Source organism: Protopterus annectens, chromosome 11.part0 (assembly GCF_019279795.1).
Source record: "Protopterus annectens isolate FY-2018-M chromosome 11.part0, PAN1.0, whole genome shotgun sequence".
Classification (NCBI taxonomy): domain Eukaryota; kingdom Metazoa; phylum Chordata; order Ceratodontiformes; family Protopteridae; genus Protopterus; species Protopterus annectens.
In genome coordinates this window covers 306,516,642-306,539,923 of record NC_056745.1, presented here as the reverse complement: position 1 = coordinate 306,539,923, position 23,282 = coordinate 306,516,642, and the positions used below count along the sequence as shown (strand labels likewise).

Genomic DNA, 23,282 nt, shown 5'->3' with positions numbered 1-23,282 from the left:
AGCAGTCTTTTAGTATTAGGAGAATCAGCAGGGGCAGATGGAGGAAAAGAAGTGCCGATTTAGTGGTCAGGAAAGCACTGATGATAGAAATTGAAGAAAAGAATGTTCATGAGAAATGATGAATGGCTGGAGTAAAAGGTTGGATTTACAGGGAAAATATTACTTTAGTCAGTCTATATTTGCTGCCTAAATCACAAATAACTGTTATAGGAGCAGGTTTGGTAAAGAATACAGTGCAGCTGGAAGGGGCTTACATAATACTGAGGGATTTGGAACTGTGCGATGGGGAGCAATAAGATGAACCGGAAGCTTAGGCTTAGTAGTGGTTAGTGAATAAGAAGATATGCTTATTCCTTAAGTAGGTACATGGAATTACAGAATGGATAGACAGGTGGAAGTAGAGGCAACATTTGGCAGAAGGCAGGGATTTTCTCAGTATTCTCCTTCTGATGAAGAATGATAATAAACTGAAAAGGGTGTTATGAATATAGAAACCCTAGAGTCATTGCATGCCAAGAATCTTGCCAGCTTATGCATTCTTGTGAATGGAGATCAAGTTCCAAAAGCAGGAAAGGGTAATAAGGTATTGGAGGAATACAGAAAAACTGTTAAGTGACATGAAGCAAAGGAAGTGGGTGGGCACAATAATAAGAAGGGTGCTGGTGAAAGTGAGTGGAGGAATGAAGTGTGTTAGGATAAGTGTAAGAGGAAAATTAGGATAGAGGTGGAAGAGTATTCCTGGAAAAATGCAAAGATGTTTGCAAAGAAGTAAGGAAAACAGAGAAAAAATGTAGGGAGAGGGAACTTAAGCAGAGAATGAAGCAAGAAATGGATATAAAAATGCAGTTTAAGTTAAAATACCTTGTGTGGTGAAGATGTATTTTGTGGTAAATCTGCAGGCTGCAAGCACAATAACTATAAGAATGAGGAAACAGAAGAAAAAAAGGGATAAATAAAGTGAGTGTAGAGGAAAGAGGAAAGGAGATGAGGACATTTGGGAGAATTTTGAAGGCATTTAGCTTGTTGTGTGAGAAATTATAAAGAAAAACAAAGGAAATAATGGAAGATGGAGACAAGGAGCTGGATAACTGGGAGAATACAGAGTTACCTAGGCTGAAGGAACAAGAGAGGGAGAGAATGGAAGGGTATCAAAAGAGGAAGAACTGAGGATGGTATGGAATAAAATGGCAAGGAGAATATCACCTTGAACCAATGGGATACCTATAGAGGTAAAGGTAATAATAAAACAGGCTGGTGATAGAGATATGTGGAAGGTAGTTAATAAAATAATAAGAGGAGGGTCACCTTTGAATATATGGCAAAAAGTGATTTTAAAGGTGAGATTACAATTTGTTTTTCCAAGTATAATTCATGGAGATCAATTTGTATTTATGTGGGGTGTGGTAGACAGCTGATAACATGATAAAACATTAATGATGATGCATATTGCCCAGGTGAGTTGTAAAGAGTTTGGTGTTTTGCCGTTGGATGCAGATAAATCATTTGTTTGGGTGAGATGAGGATATATGTTTGAATTAATGAGGTGATTGTGTTTTGCAGATAAGTTAACATCTGAATAAAGAGATTATACATATGGGAGAAAAGGCTAGGGGAAAAATTAAAGTAAGAATGTCTAACAAGTTTAGTTTGGAGAAAGGTGTAAAGCAGGGTGACATTTGTCCCCAGCCCTTTTTCTGCAGTATATTTGGAGGTCCTAGCTTTTTGATTGAGGATGTAATTCATACAGGGATGCACCAGGGGGTATACAAAGAAATCTTAGCATGTTTACATTTGACATATTGAACAAATTGGTGAAGCAGGGGGGTGCCAATATTAAAGGATGTACTAGAGATGTTTGGAAAAAATAGGATATAAAATTAATAAACAGAAGATTTAAACCCTAGGGAGATTTTACTGAATGGTTTGTCTGTGTGACTTTTCTGTCTTTTTGTTTGGATGTCATTTGAGATATTTTGCAGGCACCATAATATTTATGGACACCAGGCTTGGCCTTAAGCTCTGTGTTTTCAAATGTAAAGCCAAACAATTGACTTTTTCTTTACTGATTAGCTAAAGAAAAAGTGTAAAACATGGCATGTCTACAGCCAGTGGAGTTTAAATTTATTGGCCTGTACCAGTAAAGTCTTAAAAGGTAAAAAGTATAAAGTCACAGGCATTCAATAGTCACATAGCTGAAACACTGGTATGTATTTAAGGGGTTATTTGCACATATACAATGGGTCCCCATTACAGGAGGTTTAAGTTATTACAGCATGAAGACTCAAGCCTAGCTGGGTCTTTCTTGGAGTTTTTACTGAACAATTTGTCTGTGTGGCCTTTTTTATTTGGTGTGTGTGTGTGTGTGTGTGTGTGTGTGTGTGTGTGTGTGTGTGTGTGTGTGTGTGTGTGTGTATATATTCCATGTATTCCCTTTATATATATATATATATATATATATATATATATATATATATATATAAATTCCATGTATTCCCTTCAGAATATCCAAACGTTGAACTTTAAATCTTCAATCCAAAAATGTCGAACATTAAAACACCGTAAAAAAAAAAATATATATATATATATATATAGAGAGAGAGAGAGAGAGACAGAGAGAGAGAGAGTGATCCACTTTATAATCTTGAAATACTGAAATCTCAAATTTCAGTATACCGAGACCATAAAGTAGAATTTTTAAAATCCCGAAACCTCAAAACCAGAAATGTCGAATTCACGGTTATGGTGTTCCGATATTTGACGCAGTATATAGTGTGTGCAGCATGTTGCATCTAGTGTGTGGATTTAGCTGGTGTGTAAGGTAAGTGAGTATTTTGTTGGGTTTTAGGCATGTGTTTGAGGGTATATGTGTGTGTTTGGAAGTTTTATGTGTGGGTTAGGGTTAGGCAGGTAGAAGTATGAGTGTTTAAGTGTTGAAAGTGGATGGTGCAGAGTTGCAGCAGCTGCATTGTTGTCTCACAGCAAGAGGTTCTTCAGTATGATTCTTGTTTGTGGTGCCTTCTGTGCAGAGTCTGCATGTCCTACCTGCGGCCATGCGGGTTTTCTCCAGGTGATCTGGTTTCCTCCCACGTTACAAACTCATGCGTCTGGAGCATTTCTCCCCAGGCCTCCACTGAAAATTTGGCTTTGTTCCAGGTAGGACTTTCCCAGTAAACAAATGTTAAATATATAAATATGTAAGTGTCTCATCAAGTATTGAATATTCACAAGAGCGAACATTCAAAAAACTAATCTAAAGTGATCAAAAATGCAAGAAGTAAAACTCTTTATTTGTAGGGTGCAAGTTCCCCTACACTCCTATACCCTCTGCTAATCTGCTAATTATATATACTTACTCCGAGATTGCACAACAGCAGAATAAGGGCAAATTCCTTTACCCCACTGCACTACGATCCCATACAAAAGACTTCCAGCCAGAAACTACACACACACACACACACACACACACACACACACACACACACACACACACACACACACACACACACACACACACACACACACTCACACATGTATACCTTTTGAGGGGTGCCTATTAGATGACTGAAGATGCATTCTTTCAAATGTGTCTTGGTCGAACTTGAAAAGACGAAAAGGCAAAATGACGAAGCGGCATATAAGTGAATTCTTTCCCATGGAAATAAATTGCTTGGTTGTGTCCATTACTTTGCCTTTTTCGTCACTGTAGTACGATCTCAGTGTTGGTATATTTAAGTAGGGGTGTTGTGGGGGGCACAGCCCCCCATGTCAGGGGTGTAAGACCCCACTTTATGTTACGTTTTAAGTGTTTTTTTTGTTTAGTTTTTTTGTTTACTGTTCTAAGCGTTCGAGTTTGTAAGCTTTTGCTTACATGGGGTCAATAAATCATCATTCACTTTTGTAAGCATTCGATGATTTAATATAGACCAGTTTTAAGCACTTTCTTTGCATTCTTGTGATCTGTATTGACCATCTCTCTCACGTATGCTGATACATTTTTTATATATTTGATCGCTATGTTAATGTAATTGGTAATCTAGTTGTTTACTTCTTTTGTTATAGTTCTTATTTCATTATGTGATTTGCTTCCAATTAACAATGAAGATGCTCATGCCAGTTGTTATATTCTGCAGTACATACCAGTATGTTTTCTATTAGTGTTTAAAATTTGAAGAGTTCTGCCTTGTATTGACTCTTGCAGTATGCCTCTAGCAGTGACACAGACCTTATCAATCAATGCACTAAAATACCACCTAAGTACATTTTCCAGCTATGTTTCCATCTGTACATGTCTCCTCCATTCTTTTCAATTCTACATATCTGTGGAATGTATTTACTTGAAATGCATGTCTTACCTGACTGTGCTATACAGCTGTATATTTTATGTGGTTCATTTGTTTCAAGCCTCTCAAAGATGTGTGCCATTTACTTTTTCCTAATGTTGTCTACAAGAGCAGATACTGTCTTGAATTAGCCTTTTAAGTTTTCTTCTAGAAGATTTAGGATCTTTGCCTGGAAGTTTGTACATAAGTATTTTTATACCCCAAGTAGACTCCAAAGAATTTTTCCTTAGGTGGATAGCAAATGGAGGTGTGACAGGGAAAAAATAGATGGTTGAGAGCATATTTTTGGCAGTGTGATGAGTTGACAGACTTTAAGGATTCCTTGTGGACCGCTCTGTTATAGATGCGGGTTCAGCGGATTGGATTGACTAGGGAGATGATTTTTTTTTAACTTTGATACAAAATCTGAATTGCCTTGACATAGTAAAGCCTTGCTGAGTCTAATTATGGTGGCTACCAAAACAGCAATTACTAGAAAATGGAAAACAAAGTCTAAACCAACTTTATAACGTGTAATGAATATAGTAACAGAGATAAAATAACTGGAATTGGGATCTTTAGAAAAGGGAAGGAGAAAACTACATAGGAAAACAATGGGAAATGTGGGAACAATATATGCAGAGAACGAATGAGGTTTAAAAGAAGTCAGGATTTAAAAAAGCTGTATAATGCTTAACTGACAATGATTGGTTTGATAATAAGTAATATATAATGTTTGCAACTAGAGTTGTTTCATAGGTGTCTGTGATGCATAATGTTTGCATTCAAAGTGGTGTTGATTGTTTTTCATTTATATAAAAGTAAGATTGCCTATGTCATATGTCATAATTTAATAAAGATGTTTTTTTATTAAAAAAAAAAGAACATGCAGTTCTTAAGCAAATTCAAATACACCACAAAAATAGTCAAAATGATATTTGCAATGCTAAACATTTCCAGTGCATATATTTAGAAAATATCCTTATACCAAATATTAATATGTCCTGGCTCGTATTTACTAAGTTATGTACATACCCTTTATAAGTAGTTGTGATTCCTGCAACTTGAGCATTCTCACAGTGTGGCAGAAATAGCCCAGCTGTCAACAACCAGTCCACAACAGAAATGGCAAATGCAAACTTTGCAGCTCCCATCAAGGTTGGTTTGAACTTTTTCAGGACAATACCACCAACAAATGTCCCTGTTGCATATGCTGGTAAGTGGAATATTCCTAAATGAAAGAATTAAGAAAGATTAGCGTAAAAGATGAGCATTTTGCTTTGCCATTTTTAACTGCTCTGTTATTTTCGTATTACTGTTCTATAACAGATGGATGTAGATATCACTTACTAGACCAATATACAGTCCCAAATTCAAATATTTCTTCTCTTTTTCTACTGAATTTTCTATAGCTGGTTTGTGAACCTTTAGTGCCATTTCCCATACTGGTTAATTTTGTGATAGCCCTTCTGGTTCATACAATAGTGTTCAAACGTTGAAGTCTGTGTAATTGTTCATTGTTGGGGATTCATGAAACACTTAAGGTAAAATAACTGAATGGCAGATATAATCAGATTTGACCTAATTCTCTTAATCCATGGAATCTTCACTGGATGAAGTATCATGGCTGTTAACCACATTCATTCTGTTCCATTGTTTGTACTTTTTTTTCAAAGATTTTCTTCATTTTCAGGAAAGATAAATAATGTCTCTGGGTGAAGATCAGAGACTAAGTTTTGTGTATAGAAAAAAGCAAGTAATGTTATGGATCTGCATTTTCAACTGCTTAAAGAAATCAAACAGCTGTTTACTTGGAAAGTGAAAATGTATATACCATAACCAAAATATGTTAAAGCACACCTTGTCTTAGCTCTTCTTTTTTTAGACAAAGTAGGGAAATTAGTCCTTTTTGCAGTCCACAATGAATATAGCACAAACTGATAAGCTAATGGTTACTGGCTGTAAAAAAACATTACATAGCATGTATAGTCATCTAATGCATACCTGAATTAAAAGGGGCGGATGGTTGAAATGGCTGAAACAGTTGTTTGAGGTAATCTGATTCCTAATACACCCATTTCAGACTTTATATCAAAGAAACAAGTATACAGAACTGGAACCAGTTTCACATCTTGCTGTTGGTTGCAGTATACTCATTGCTGAAGGTCTATATATACTTGAAAAGCACAACTGTGTGGTAAGACACCAGGGATTGCACAAACACTACAATAGACAAGTAGATGAGAAGCACTGGAAACATGAATCATGAAACATTACTGAAAATGATGAAATTCTGATCACACAGGATCATTCAATACTAACAGTTAAGAAACTAACAGAAATAAAAACAGTTATAGTATTCCAAGAAAAATGGATAAAAGTAGCATTAATTATTAAAATAGCTATACCCACTGATTATATTATGTACTGAGAGCCACAAAATTGTAAAATATCAGGATTTATAAGAGAAACAAGAACAATGGAGGATAAATACATCTGGACAACTCCAGTAGCAAAAGGAGCAGCAGTTCTAATAAAAATAATGTTCAAGTGTTTTTAAATATGCTGTCAATACATATAGACCTGTAAGAATTGCAGAAGGAGACAAATCAAGGTGCATTGTGGGTGCTGGGAAGAACACTCTTGACAAACATCAAAGACAGAAACAATACTAATTTCTTGAAGTCTGATCACATCCCCTTATCAGGATTGGAGTCCAATTCCATTATGATATTAGAAACCAAAAACATTTGGTAAAATTAAAAAGATAGAAACTAGTATATATGACTTTTACTAAATGACTCCCTTCTCTTCGTGGCATCTTTTTTTGAGGGTCCAGTACTGGAAGCTCACAGCTTCATCCATCTTTGTTTCAATCATGTTAAGCAAGGTCATGTTGTTTACACTTAAAGCTAAAAGATGTCTATAGTCATTCAGAACAGAAAACAGGAACTTTGATGTCAAGAATGTTTTCTTCATAAATTAATTATATTGGCTCATTGCCACCAGATTGTCACTGGACAAATTAGTTTCCCATTTTACAATGTTTAGTTTGTCGAGACTCACAAATCTTTAAGAATGAGCTTGTACTATCTCTCTCTCTCTCTCTATATATATATATATATATATATATGCCAGGGGGCTTCATCAATAACCCCTCAAAAACAAAAGACCAGGGCTTATTCCAAAGCCTTTACTGGTTTGGAAGGAATCATTTTAATGAATAATGATATTGCTTGCTAAACCCAAAACTTTTCACAGATCAAGTGATGAATTGTTCTGCAGAATTTTTGCTGCCAAATGGCCTCCATGTGTTCAGAAAGCTAAAACAAAATTGAAATACTTGCTTTCTACATGAAGCCTTTTAACTGACCCACAGATAAGGAACATACATGCCTAGAAAGCGAAAAACAAAAAGTGATTGCCTTCATATAGTCAGTCATAAATTCAGCGAAACAGCTAATCATTGTGCAGTTTTTATGTGCTATACTATAAGAACGGTTTATTTTCTTAGTACTTACCAGAAAGCAGAATGGATATTATAGTGTGTATTTTTGTAATGTTAAGAGCTTTTTAAGGATAATGCAACTGGTATGATGATGAACCATCTTTAGATAAATACTTAAGCTTTACATTACTGTATCCAAACCCTGCAGTGCAAGTTTATTGCCATATACTATGCTGCAAGGCCTGCACTTTTCCACTTATGTGAGTGTTTTCTCCCAATTAAGAGATCACTGTGGTACAAAAAGATTAATATGCCAAGTAAATATTAGTCCTGCTATGCAATGTTTACTTGCTTTGTCCATTTCACAAGGTAAGGTCTATTTATGAAACAATTTTTTTAACATTTCCCTTAGCAAAGATTTATTAAAAAATAAGAACTGCCCAACCTTCCTTTTACAATGCCCTTTTGGGAGTGTTTAATTAACTTGGGGGATGATTCACTCAAGTAACCTTGCCACTACTTTTACTTATATGTTGGTGTTGATAGGTAAAAGTAATACTTGTCTCTAACAAACTGGCTTCAAGCAATTGTTTCCCTTTTTAAGGAATTAGATGATTGTGACCAGTCTCATAGAATAATGCAATTGACATACCTCATACATTTCATCCCACAACTACAAAAGATGGCACCCATATCTTCCTTAAAGGGTTCATAAAAATCTATCATAACATTGTCTGGGCCTGGTATTTGCCAGGCTTAAAAAGATGCCATGGCTTGAATTATATCCCCCAAGGAAAATGGTGATATAATGTAAGAAGCATGTTAAGCCCTCCATGTTACTTCCAAAGGGGGCCTCATGAAATTTGTTGGTAGTAATTTGCCATAGTCTTACTGATCCTTATCTTGGTATATCCTGTAAGTTCCTATGTTTCTTCCCAAGCAACTTAGATGTCATCTGATATTTAGCCCAGACAATTCTAACCTCTCTCATTTTGCCTATATTCTATTGTACCTTTTGGCTTTATACTTCCTTCTAAATGCAAAGATTTCCTTTCTAGGGTGTGGCCTTTATAATGTATATTCAGGTGTACATTACGTTATTGAAAAGCCGTAATATCGAACATCTTTTCATCGACCCGTAAAAGTCAAGCTCTCATAATAGTGAAAACCCAAAATAGTGAATTATTTCCCTGGGAAAGAAATCATTAGCCCCACCATGAACTACACACTGCTTTAAACATAACAAATTGGGGGACTCCATCCCCCCCCCACTCCCCCAATGTGGGGGGCTGTGCCCCCCACCCCCCTTACTAAATATACCAACTCCAAGATTGCAGTACAGTGGGGAAAAGGGCAAACTCACAAGGATGGCCAAGTGGTTTCTTTCCCAGGGAAAGAATTAATTAATTTGGGTGTTCACTATTATGAGACTTCGACTTTTACGGGTCGATGAAAACATGTTTGATACTGGCTTTTCAATAATGTAATATACACCCGTATATTCTTATAGCTCTCCTCCATGATTCCTGTCTGCTTTTCAACTTGTGTCATCTGCTCTTGTGATTGGTTCCAATCTTACTTTTCTTTTATTTTTCTATACAAGTAGCTGTGAGATCCATCTTAAACACTTCCCATCTTTCCCCATGATCATCCTTCCAGGAGTGGTTTACCAAGATTTCCAAAGCACCATTTATTATCCAACCTTTTCAACATAATGATTTCTATCTTCCAAAAAGTTTTTTTGGGGGAAATCCATTTACCAAAGGTCCAGTAGGACCAAACCATGGTCTGAAAGGGCTCGTATGTGGAACTTGTTAAACTAATTTTAGAATAAATATGATTTAGAAGTGTTATACTTACCTATTAAGAAGTTAGCCTTTGAAATGGATTCTCCAAATTCTTGCTCTAAGTACTTTTGCAGGTAAGTCACCATTCCAACAAAGGTGTTGAACTTTAGAACACTTATAATCAGGTAGAGAATGAAGACTGGGCTCTGGAATAGTTTCCTTAATGAAGAAAAGAAACCTGCAAATAATTAAGTAAATAAACAAAACTGAATAAATAAATATATTCTCATAAAAAATCTATTTTTTCTGTCATTCCATTATAACTGTGATCATGAGTAGTGATGAAAGTCAGTGATTTTCATAGGTTCATAGATTAGTACTAGGCGAACTGCCATTTTGGGCCATTTACCCCCATGTGAGAATCAAACTCTGCACCTTGTGTCTTTAAGGTAAACACCTTAACCATTATGTCATTCTCCCACCCCTTGTGTAGTATCACATGGTATCATGTTTCCTTTTCAGTTATTGTGCCATTTGAGAAATACAACACTGCTTTTCTTTCACAGTATACTTAACTTTGAGTGGATGGCTAAATGTAATAACTATCATCTTGTTTATAGAAATACACTAAACAAGAGCAGTTCAACGTATGGGCTACAGTATAAATCTCTTCTCACTGTTGAATAGACAGTGGTCAGAACTTCATGCAACCATACTTCCGAGTCTTCAAACCATTTTTATTGTTGAACATGCTAAACTCCTCAAAGCCAATGAGAAAGTAAAATAATGTATCTTCTCTCTGCCCATTTAAAAACTTGCACTGTAATTACTCGAGTATATACAGTTGTCATTCTACTGCTCTTTTTTCACTTGGAACAGTGTTCACAAATCTGAAGTTCACTTTAGCTCTCAATTTCTTTGCTCAAGAATACTGGACAAAACCAAAAACAATGGGGGACAAAGGCTCTAAATTGGGGATAATTTGTCAATACTACTCTAGTTCACTTAGAAGATTAATATAACACCACATTTTGCATCAAAATGCATTTGCTGAAGATTAGAAGTATGAAACTCTAATGTGTGAGTGAGTGGTTGTAATCATCAGTGGTTTACTCAAAAATTAAAAATTTTTATGAGGAGCAGAACAAAATATGAGGCAAAATTCAGAACGTTCTGAAAAAGCAAGGGCAATTATGCAACAGATCATGTATACCTGAGCACTGTATCATTTAGAAACCCTAAAAAACTTCAGAGTAAGGTCTTGCATGCCATAGTGGACTTAGAACAGTCCAGATATGTAATAGCTGCATAAATGAAGGCAGGCTTTCACATCTACATTTTATGCTAAAACAGATGAAATACGTGCCTTCTTCATAGCCTGAATCTATATATCTGCAGGTGTGAACTAAAAGCTCCTGAAGAAACATACAATTTTCTGATCTGCCCACACCACTTGACATAATATGGCTATCAGCAACAGCTGCTCAAAAGCTATTATAACATTACCTAATGTTAAAAATCCAATCTGAAATGCTGCATATGGCTTCATAGTACCATCCACACAAACAGGGTAGTACAGCTGCCTGTAATCCCCTCCTACAACACACTGATCACACTCATTTTCCACCAGTGGCTGATAGCATATTAGTGGGTCTCCTAATTTAAATATATGCTAAAGGTGAATCTACCACAGACATGACTAATGATCCTGAAACATCAGGGAATTATTCCTGGCCATGACTGTTTTCACTGAGGATAATGCTGGACTGTCAAAATCCAGTGCCATAACGGGTGTCTAAAGTTCACTTAGCAGTACTCATGTACTCGACAGTTATATGCATACGTGTACATTTTTGTACATTCTCTATTTTCATGCACATGCACATGAATATAAAGAGCACACACATAAGTGCAAGCCCATGCAAAGCCCTAAACCTGTTATATTCATAGTCTGGGTCCTGACAGTGCCACCATGTTTTCACAAATAACTTAGTAAAGAAATGTAAGTGCATGTCCAGGAAGTAGCACTAAGTATTTCAGGTAACAATGAGATCAGAGATTTAGAACAGATAGATCCACGCATGACCACATGACAATAGACATGTCACTCTTTTCTGTGTCTTCATGCCGGGATGCAAGTGCCTTGAATATGGCCTCTCAACCCACCACAGAGAGTGTGTGTTTCTGCTGTGCATACTGCTGCAGGACTGCTGGGTCTGTCACTTACTTTGTACTGCAGTGACACTAATTATTTCTGATGGAATGATTCTAGCTGAGGAATTACAGGCATCATTATTCACTCAGAATTAGAAAATATAAACCTTGTACAAGATACCATTGGTGCAGAATGCTAGGCACCTGCTTTGCTGTGCTTCCTGCCCTTATTATCATCTGTGGGAAATGGTACTCATCACTTGCAGCTTCTGCATTGTCTTGGCACAGGTAGTTATGGTTCTGCTTGGAATGATGGCTCAGGCTACATCACTCTACTGGTTCAGGGAAAATTAGCTCAGCGGAACATAAGATGATGATATAGATAACTCCAGAGAGTACTGCTGCGGTACTGCAAAATAAATGAATGCACAGTACAACATCCAGCATGAAGACATTAGTACAGCCCCAAATTTATCTCTAGTTTGCTAATATGTTTGCATGTTTTTAATTATTAATGTATGTGTGTCTTTAGGCTTTCTTTCTTTCACATAACTATGAAGTACTCGTTCTTTAACTCACTATTTATTAGCTGTCTAACTTAATGGTGGATTATTAATAAGGCGATAATGCTTTAAGTTCAGTGGTTATTATGAGGAAACATTTGTTCTTGTTTAGTTATTTACCCATGTCTGCTTCTTTGCGACCTCAGGGAGTGACACACCAGGCCTGTCTATCAACAAATGCTTCTTTAAGTTCTTGCAGATTCACTTTCATTACTTCAGTAATGTTTTGTTTCATTGTGCCACACCCACCCTTTTTTGTTTGCTTCTCATCTTTCCCAGCATCGTCTTCTCAGTTAAATTCTGTTTTTGCATTATGTGACCAAAGTGTATGTATTTTAGTTTTACTATGAGACCATCTAGTAAACACTGTTTACGCCCATAAGTAATGACTATTTTTGATCACCTTGCAGTCCACAGAATTCTCATACATTTTCTCAAACACCATTATTCAAATCATTAGTTTTCCAGTAAACAGGGTTGCTTATAGTCCATCTCTCAAATCCATAATTACCAGAAAAATAACTGTTTTGACTATATATATCTTTGAAAACAATGTGACTACCTTGACCTTTAACCAGATTTGCCAAAAATTGCCGAAGGATTATTCCCACGATGCAAATGCTTTTTTTTTAAGTTTCATATGTTTGATAACCATCTGCAGAGATTTTTGAGCCAAGGAAAATAAAATGTATCACGGCCTCCACTCCTTGCCCCATGAAAGCAATCGATAGCGATAAATGATATATTTTAGTTCTTTTACTATTGAGCAGTAAGCAGTAAGCGAACTACGGTGGTGGTGCTGAGGTAGCGTTGTCGCCTCACAGTAAGATGTTGTCCTGTTCGATTCTCAGCTAAAGCGTCTTCTGTGTGGAGACATGCGTGAATGGGCGTACCTTCGTTGAAGGTTGTGCATCAGGGCTGGCAACTCGGTACATAAAAATCTACTGCCAATCATTAGAGGACCGGAGTTCTGCTGTGGCGACCCCTAACCGGGAAAAGCCGAAAGATACAACAACTATTGAGCAGTAAGCTAGCATTTGTGCTTTGTACTTTCAACATCACCAACAGCATCTTTAACTCTTCCTCACTTTCCGTCATTAGAAAAGCAACATTTGCATATCTGAGGTTGTCAGTAGTTCTCCCAATAACTTTGATTCCAGCATCTGAGTTATATAATGCAGCATTTTGCCTGATATATTCAGCATATAAACTAAATAAGTTGGATGACACTATGCTCCTTGCCACATGCCTTTACTGATCAATTATTCCTTCCTCCCCTCTGGGGAGCCCTGTTCAGTGTCCCTACTCCCCACACCCATTCAGCCTATTTGTCTTCTAGTGGTTTGAGATGAATATCTCTGGGCTACATGAAAACCTTACCACTCATTCATTCCTGCATGAGGAGCCCTATCTGTCTATCTTTTCTCCAATAACTGAGTCAATTGGTTAGATACTTCTTAATAGCTTCTGATGGATTGTTTCCAGCTTTATATTTTATCATACTTATTTTATGTGGAAGTTTCATTTACTATCACCAATCATCTTGAAGAGAGTTTTTGCCCTACTTGATTTAGACCCTTCTTCCAGTTCTTTGCATTGTTCATTTAAATATATCGCCATACCCCTTGTCTGCTTTCTCTAGAACTATGCATTCAATTTGAATTATTTCCATTGCCTTGTGTTCTCATTCTTTCCTTATTTACTTCTACATTTTAAAAGATAGCCATTTTATCTTCTTAATCTTCTTTCTGCATGGAATGTTTTTGTTGTCACCTTATTCACAGTATTACAAACTTCTATCCATAGTTCTTTGAGGTGAAGAGGACTCTATAGACCAGGTCTAACCCTTTAAATTTGTTATTTACCTTCATTACATATTCATACAGAATATTGTTGAGCTTGTATCTAGTTGTCCTGGAGGCTTTGCCTGTTCTGTTTTCTTTAATATGATTGCAAACTTTGCAATTAGAAACTGACGGTTTGAGCTGCAGTCAGTTCTAGGCCTTTTTTTCTTTGGTGTCTGTATAGAGCACTTCTGTCTCTGACTGCAACATAGATAGTCAATTGGATTTCAGTACTGACCATCTGGTGATACCCATGTGTAAAGCCATTTCTTAGGCTGTTGAAAAAAAAGAGTGTTTGCTGTGACCAGTAAATTCTCATAGTAGACCTCTACAAGTGTATGTGTCCCCATTTTGTACTCCTGAGACAATCCTGTCCATTATTCCAGGTTCCATGGTTGTCAGAATCTGTGGAAGAGAGGTCAGAGAGAGTAGAGTGGGTACTATCTGAGGAGAGTGCCTATAAGTGTGAGTAGGGCTGGATAAAATCAATACAGTAGCTGCAAGAGAGGACCTCACTTACACAGGAGTGCTGGTAAGGGAAAAAATGCAGCTGAGATTCCTCGCAAAGGGTTAAAACAGTGCAGTGGTGGTACGCTACACACTAACAAGCACAAACCCATGCAAACACAGGGTTTAAGTATCACAAAAACAAAAGTAAAATAGAAACACTGGAAATGACCAATGAACCCTTGTCCCTGAGCTCTTAGCTAAACACCTTATGCCAGACCAGTTCCAACCAGCTCACTTACTCCCACTAAGTTCAGGTAGGCCTCAGGCAACAAAAGATGGTGTAGTAGGAAAGACAGGAAACATAGAGATCACACAGATAGATCTGGATAAAGCAAAACCAGTAACAAGACTATGCTAAAGATATTTAAACTCTGTTTAGGTCAATTTAACACAGGAGAACAGATACACACTTAAATATAATACACACTCAGTTAAACAGTTAGTATGCATATCTCATCTATGCACATAGTGGCTAACTGAACATTTTTCAACTGTTCCCCAATTCAACTTCCATTTTATCCTTTTGTCTTCTGACATTCTGCCCTTTCTCTTGTTATGCACGCCTTGATTTTCTGTTACATAACTGTATGAAGTGCTGTCACCATTTTTATTATTAATGTTATACTGTAGCCCTGTTTAACAGCTTATTTAATTCATTGTCATCATAGGATCATAGGATCATAGGAAGTTACTAGGTTATTGGCCCTGAGGCCCTTACAAGCCTAGCCAAGAATTTAGCCCATATTCCAACAAGTCCGCACCCGATGCCACTGTCCATCAGGGACACAGGTGGAATCCCAGGGGTGTATTTTCTGTTCCCCATCCAGTTATCCAGGTTGTACTTTAAAAGGGTTATTGAGGCACTCTGCTTGACATGGAGAGGGAGTATATTCCACAAAAGGGAAAGTCTCTGTGACACAAATCTGTCCCACCAACAAGTCCTATTTATGTCACAGACCAGATTGAGGTCACGCTTGTGGGTTACTTGAGAGGAGCTTGACTTGCGGATATGCAGCAGTCCCATCAAGGCGGGATTTGAGATTGCATTGTATGCCAGACAGAGGTCTCCTCTGAGGAGTCTGTAGGAGACTGAGTAGAGGGACAGGGCCTTTAGCCTATCTGTGTATGATAGATGTTTGAGGCTCTGGATTCTCCTGGTGAGGAACCTCTGCGGTTTCTCCAGCTGCTGTATGTGCCTTGTGAGCTATATGCCGAAAGGGGCATTGTACTCAATAATGTGTCTTATAAGGGAAGAATACAGGGATGTTATGACCACCTTGTCCCTGGATGAGATGCTCTTACTAATGAGGTGGGTCATGTAGAAAGCTTTCCGTACAATGGATGCAATATGGTGATCAAAAGTCAAGTCAACCTGGTTGTCCAAGACCCTCACGACTGATTGCGTGCTTAGGACCTTATTATTAATGTGATAATTTGTGAGGAGGTCAGTGTCCTCAAAGGGGATGATGATGCATTTTTTTGGCATTCAGTTTGTGGCCATGTTTCTGGTACCAGTCGCACCAGTCATTTGTTTGGGTGAGACCCTCTTGTAGGATGTCCACATCACTAGGGGAATTAATGACAGCACCCAGCTTGCAGTCATCTGCAAACTTGGTCAGCCATAGCCCACTTGTTTTGGCCTGCATCTCAGAAAAGTATATCCCAAACAACAGAGGCCTCGAGACCAATCCCTGGGGTACATTGCTCATTATGGATTTACTGCTTGAAGTGGCATCCCCTATTTTGACTAGGTGGGTTCTATCAATCAGCCAGTTTACTACCCATCTGGTAACATATGGACTGATGCCTAGTTGAGAAGTTTATTTATTATACCTGAGTGGAGAATAGTATTGAAGGCTTTGGCCAGGTCAAAGTATGTGGTGGTCTTTCCATCTTCCCTGGCTTTGGTGACTGTCTCAAAGAAGTTGACCAATTTTAACAGGCATGATCTCCCCTTGACAAAACCAAACTGTGTGGGATTGAGTGTCTGGAGGTTGCCAATGTCCTTGTTAATGAGGGCCATGATAATCCACTCCATGGCCTTGCAGATGAGGCTAGTTAGGTTGATGGGTCTATAATTTTCTGGATGGATGGACACTCCACCTTTGTGCAAAGGGATGACAGTAGCTGTCCTCCACACAACTGGGATGAAGCTGGTACTCAGGCTTTGGTTGAATAACATGCCTAATGGTGTTGCAAGTTCCTGCCTGAGTTAATGTAGGAAGCAGCCTGGGATGGTATTGGGTCCCATGGAGTATGCATTTTTTGCCTTTGAGAGGGCAATGATGACTTGCTCCTTAGAGATAAGGGAGGGGGGCATGTGCTGGGGATATCCTGATTTACTGATGTGGGGGACAGAGGGGTGAAGTTTTCACTGAACTTGTCTGCCAGCAGGTTGGCTATATATACAGCGTTTGTCTATGTGGTGTCCTTGACCACCAGTTCTGAGCAGATCTGGGTGCTTCCTTTGAGATTGCAGACATATGTTAAGAAGGCCTTATGATTCTCTTTAGTAGATGTGGCCAGTGTGGACTCGAAGTTTGCTTTGGAGGACTTCACTAGTGCTCTTATTTGCTTGTTCAGGCTAAGGAGAGATTGCTTCCAATTAGGCACTTGCTCCTTTTTATAGAGTTTATTTATTGCAAATGTCCACCAGACAGGTTTACTCTTCCTTGAGGAGGAGGATTTCATCCTGTCAGGTATTCCTGATTCCATGCAGCTATATTAATGCTCATACAGTACTTTGGTATAGGTTTAGACATATGTGCCAGTTCCTATAGAGGGGGAGGGGATTATGAAGCTGTTTATACCTTCCCTCAGGAGGTTGTAATCAGCTTTGGAGAAGTTTTTTCTTTGACCCTAGCTAGTGGGGGGGGGGGGGATTGGGGGAGATGGTGACTTCAAAAGAGACTGCTTTGTGTTTGGATCTTAGCAAGGATGATGACACTGTAGGGATGCTGCAGTGGTTACTCATGCTGGATAATAACAAGTCCAAGATATTTTCACCTCTTTTTGGGGTGTCAACCAACTGGTCCAAGGCATTTGCATTGACAAAATCAAAGAATCTCTAGGCATTTGTGTTTTGGCATGAGTGTTTCTTCCAATAGGATCATAGTATCATAGGAAGTTACTAGGCTATTGACCCTGAGAGTTTAGCCCATGCATAGACAAATCAGCACCTGATGCCCCCGTCCAGCAGGGACATGGGTGAAATCCCAGGGATGTATTTTCTATTTCCCATCCAGTTATCCAGGCTGTGCTTAAAAAGGGGTAAAGATGTACTCTGCTTGATGTGGAGAGGGAGTCTATTCTATAGATGGGGAAGTCTCTGAGACACAAATCTGTCCCGCCAACAAGTCCTATTGATGTCACAGACCAGGTTGAGGCCACGTGTGTGGGTTACTCGAGTGGAGCTTGACTTGTGGATATGCAGCTGTTCCATCAAGGCGGAATCTGAGATCGCCTTCTATGCCAGACAGAGGTCACCTCTGATGAGTTTGTATTAAACAGAGTAGAGGGATGGGCCTATCTGTGTATGGTAGATTTTTGAGGCCCTGGATTCTCTTGGTGAGGAACCTCAATGGTCACTCCAGCTGCTGCATGTAATTTGCAAGGTACATGCCGAATGGGGTATTGTACTAAATAATGGGCCTTATAAGGGAAGAATACAGGGCTGTTATGATCTCCTTGCCCCTGGATGAGATACCCTTACTTATGAGATGGGCCATGTAGAAAGCTTTCCATACAGTGGAAGCAACATGGTGGTCAAAAGTCAAGTTGCTATCAATCTGGGTGCCCAAATCCCTCACAACTGACTGTGTGCTTAGGACATTGTTATTAATATGATAATTTGTGGGGACATCACTCTCCCCAAAGGGGATGATGATGCATTTTTTTGTATTCAGCTTGAGGCCATGTTTCTGGCACCAGTCATTTGTTTGGGTGAGACCCTCTTGGAGGATGTCCATGTCACTAGGGGAATTGATGACAGCTCCCAGCTTGCCATCATCTGCAAACTTGGTCAGCCATAGCCTGCTGGTTTTGGCCTGCACCTCAGAAAAGTACATCCCAAATAACAGAGGCCCCAAGACCAAACCCTGGGGTACACCACTCGATATGGGTCTACTGCTTGAGGTGGCTTCCCCTATTTTGACTAGGTGGGTTCTATCAGTAAGCCAGTTAGCTTCCCATCTGGTAACATATGGATTAATGCCTAGTTAGATATGGTTGGATAGTTAAAGTTACCCAGGATTAGGGAAAAGGGTTGAATCTTGAAGAGTTCCAGATAGGTGGAGTGGGCATTTTGAGTCAAAGTTGTGGGTCTATAGCTAGCTATGATTTGAATAGGGGCCTTGTCAATTGTTAACTGCACCTGAAGTGTCTCTGTTGTATCATACAGTTTGATCTGACTGGAGGTGTGTATATCTTTTATATATATTGCAACTCCACCTCCTTTTGCTTTGCTGCCCACAGTTTGTGGTCTGAATGTATGATAGGATAAGTAACCTTGTATGGCTGTGGTGCTCTCCACAGCTTTGAACCAGGTTTCTGTGACTCCACAAATGTCAGCATCTTCCAGGGTTAAGAATGTTTGCAATGAGTGCAGTTTCATGTTTAGACTCCTAGCGTTTAGCAGCATGACCTTTAATTTACGTTTTGATGAAATTTTCATGTTGCTAGTTTTGACCTCATGGCATTGCCTAAACAAGGCACTATGGGGAGGCAAGAGCCATTGCCAGAAGCATAAATCCCAAGAGAGACAGATGAAGGCCATCTCTCGGAAAGCATCATGGTTTGTCAATCATGTCATCCCAGGCTGTCAGGTACTGGATCCCCTTGGAATGACACCAGAAACTAAGGCAGTTGTTAAAGTCAATCATTTTCTATTTTTATTAAGGCGTCATTCTGGGTGATGGTAGAATGCTGCTTAAGGCTAAGAACATACCTGACTGGGATGCATATTCAGCGAGCCCAATCATGTCTTTTTTCATATAGTCCAGGGAGGTATGTCTTAAGTCATTCATGTAAACATAGACTATGACAGAGTCATAACAGTACCCATTGAGAGATTTGAATGCATGGGTGATATGGTGGATTCTGACACCTGACAAACAATTAACCATGACTTTCTCCTTATCCAGCCTGGTGAGAGGCACATTTGTGTATCTCACAATAGAGTCTCCTATGACTAATATGTTGGGTTTATGTTTAGGCCTTAGTGACTGTGCGACTCAGATGTGTGGACTATGTGTGTTGTGTGATGTAGTGGACAGTGGAGTTTGCGTGTGTTTTTGCCTTGGAGGTTTCTTTTGTTTGGATATGTTTTTGCTGAGGACCTCCTCATTGTTGTGGTGTGTTGTGTAGATGTGGGTGGTGTTTGAGGTGTGGTGTTTGTGTCAGTACCGGATATACTGGCTTGTGGTGGAGAGAGCAATGACTCTAGGTATTTGATGTAATTACATCTCTCACAAATTGTGTTTCTAGGTGGTACTAGTAGAGGGTTGTTCGTGTACATGAGGTAGTTGCTACAGTGTCTCAGGATGCCCATATCAACCAGACTGGCAGGAGAAAACATAGGAAATTGTCCATCCATATTTGTCAGAAACTGAGGGAGAGAAGCCAGAGAGAGCTAAGACGGTAAAGGGTGGAAGGTCTAAGAGTAGTACTACCAGGTGATCACACAAGTGCCACTAAGGGAAAATTTGTAGCTGGAATACCTCAAAAAGGGTTAAAAATCATGCAGCTGCAGCTCTGGATGTAGCAAACCTGTATCTAGACTATGCTACTCAATTTAAGCTTAAGAACACAGTAAAACTCACAAAAAAGCACAGATTAACCACTTAAATACAAAAGAACAGAACTCACATTATGAAAAAATACAGTTTAACAGTAACAAAATGCAGTAAATGTAGTTTAACAGTAATGAATTGCAGTAAACAGCAATGAAATATAGTTTATCAGTAAATTGCTTTAAAATAGTGAAAATGTGATAAATTAGCTCACAATCACAACAGTAAAAAACAGCTCAAATAAAGCACCAATTCAGTAGAATACTGTCATCAATTTAATAAGGCTACCAACAAGAAGTAACGAAATGCGACAAAATAAATGCAGTTGAACTCAAGCACAAGCAGCAAAATGAAATAGGAAGAGGCGCAATTATTTTATTTTTTTTGTTAGTAGAAAGTGAGGAGACAGAAGATAATTCAAGGCTGAGAAGCTAAAGAGGTGGACCTTCACAACTTATCTCACTATACACAGTAGAATGAGCTGATGTAATGGGACTGGGGGGAATGTCCAATATCAAATTTACTCCAGAGGTGGGCAACACAAAGCCACCAACTTTTAAGACCACAACAGCACCTGCATCCATCTGTCCAGATATTTTTATATTACTGTGTGCTGTACAACACAAAATTCACTGTATGCATAGCAAGGTGCTAATGGTCAAGTACAGTGCTTAACCAATATTTAACAGTATAGAATGATATTACCTGCAAATATGGCTGTTACATGAATGTTTCTGGAGGCATTGAAAGATACATTTACAACAATTTATCAATTAGCACTACATGTAGGCAAACACATTTTCTAATAACACATTGAAACCATTCATTTTTGTCTAATAATCACTCTATTCTTATGTTTACAGGTAACTACTAGGTATATGATGCAGGTGACCATTGAGAAACCTAGCCCAATTTCTCAATTGCCCCAGAGCACTGTCTGGTTAAGTGGCTTAGTCAGAGTCATACAGTAGGCAAACAGAGGCTGGGGAAATCAAATCCTGGAGTACAGATCATAGCCTTAATCCTCTGTAGTAACTGCCAGTCAAAACAAATCCAAGTACCTGGTGCAGGAAGAGCAACAAAGTTAAGTATACTACCTGCTGAGCCACTGTTGCTAACTTTCATATTATTCTTTGTTTATTATAATGGCGTTCACATTTTCCACTCCATGCATGTCGTGCATAAAAGTGGGGATAGTGTATTGTTTGTAAAGGTGCCCCAGTTTCTGGTTATTAAGCTGTATGATGTTTTGTCACAATAAAAACAGCACTACAATACAAGTGGGTTTTATACAGTTAGCTAGAGGCACAGATAATAACTCAGAATATTTGGAATTCATAAAATATAAACAGTTAATTCCTTTAACATACTTCTACTGCTAATGCAGCACTCACAGAAGGTGTTACTTACAAGCAAGAGTATTTTGAATGCGACATGGCACAGCATTTTTCTCTCATTAAATAAAAGGGTAGCAACAATGCTATGAACTATACTCATGTTAGTGCAGCCTTCCTACACATCACAAACATGTCTACCAAAATCTAAATCTTCAGTTCCTCGCTCTTAAAGGATGGGTAGACAGTATAGCCTTATAGTAAATAGGACAGATTTATTTTTATATCAGAAACTGATGCAGTAGTTATCCACTTAATATTAGGAAAAATAATTCACTCTTGTTGTCCTCCTGTGAAACAAAAGAGACAAGACAGGAGTCTAGAAGGGTGGAAAGGTTTGAAAAGAGAATCAAAAGCTCAACTACTTTGGCTGCCATTTTCATAAACTATCTCTCACGTGTGTTTCGGTATCATGGAGCTATTTTACAATCACTGACAAAACCTATCACCTTACTCCTAAGTCCAGCACCATGAACAAGCTGATAAATCTGGCATCTGTGAATATGTTATAGTAAGATAAAGCTAAGGTAATTATTTTCAGAAAAAAATGTGGTTATTGTAAATTTGACAGCATATAAAATGTATTACAAGTATAGTATGCAAAAAATGTGATTAGCGTTGTATATATAACTGCTGTCTGTGGAAATGTAGACTGTTAGTGAATCTAAATCTGATTCTCAGATATGTACACATATGCAATGCTTTCAGCTCAGAATGTATTACTTTATTTGGACTCCCATATCCCCAGAATTGAAGGCTGATGTTTCAGGGCAGTATCATTCAAACTGCAGAAAAAAAGTAAATTCTGCATGGGACTCTTTTAACTAGAAAAAATTAAACCGACTAGGAGTAACTGCCTTACTTCTAGATTGTGTAGGTCATTTGTATTCGTAGACAGAAACCTTTCTAGAATTCATGGTCTGTAAAGATTTGCAACTGCTGTTTGGGCTTTCAGATCAGTCATAGGTAGAAAATCAAGTATATCTTTAGCCACTGGTGCTGATAGGTCCAGATAACTTGTTAGTTACAGTTTGTCTATGCCATCTGCCAGTTTAAACGTATTCAATATGTATTTTCATTTTACAGATTTATAGCTGATTATATGAATGATTTTACAAAGTGTTTTGTCTAAATTTAGTTTTAGTTAAGAGCTTCAGTATTCAATTTTAAATGTTTGTGGTGGACAGTTTATTTATTAGTTTTAACAGCATATACTGAAAAAGGTATAAGCTTGCACCATTCAAAGAATTACTGCTTAAAGCTACTGTTACTAAACAAATATTGAATGGAGGACATATTTTAAGGTTAAAGGGCAATTCAGGTTTTGGTCTGCTACAGTGGTCTAGCTAATGGCAGCTTTACCACAAAGACACAAAAAGGGGTGTCGATGCAGTAGAATTGTCATTAATTACACCAGGAAAATATTGTTTGTGTGTGTGTTTCTGTGTGTGTCTCTGTGTCTATGTAAGTGTTT

At 38.2% G+C, this 23,282-nt stretch overlaps 1 protein-coding gene across 1 annotated transcript in view; it reads right to left on the bottom strand.

Annotated features, from left to right (window-relative positions):
* LOC122815360 (solute carrier organic anion transporter family member 1C1-like) overlaps positions 1 to 23,282 on the bottom strand; it is a 536,466-nt gene that overhangs the window by 218,237 nt on the left and 294,947 nt on the right. Inside the window, exons 9-10 of the mRNA XM_044087815.1 lie at positions 9,628 to 9,792; positions 5,355 to 5,550 (exon numbers count right to left, since the gene is read on the bottom strand). Coding sequence (XP_043943750.1) covers positions 5,355 to 5,550; positions 9,628 to 9,792 — 361 coding nt within the window. The remainder of the gene's footprint in view (positions 1 to 5,354; positions 5,551 to 9,627; positions 9,793 to 23,282) is intronic.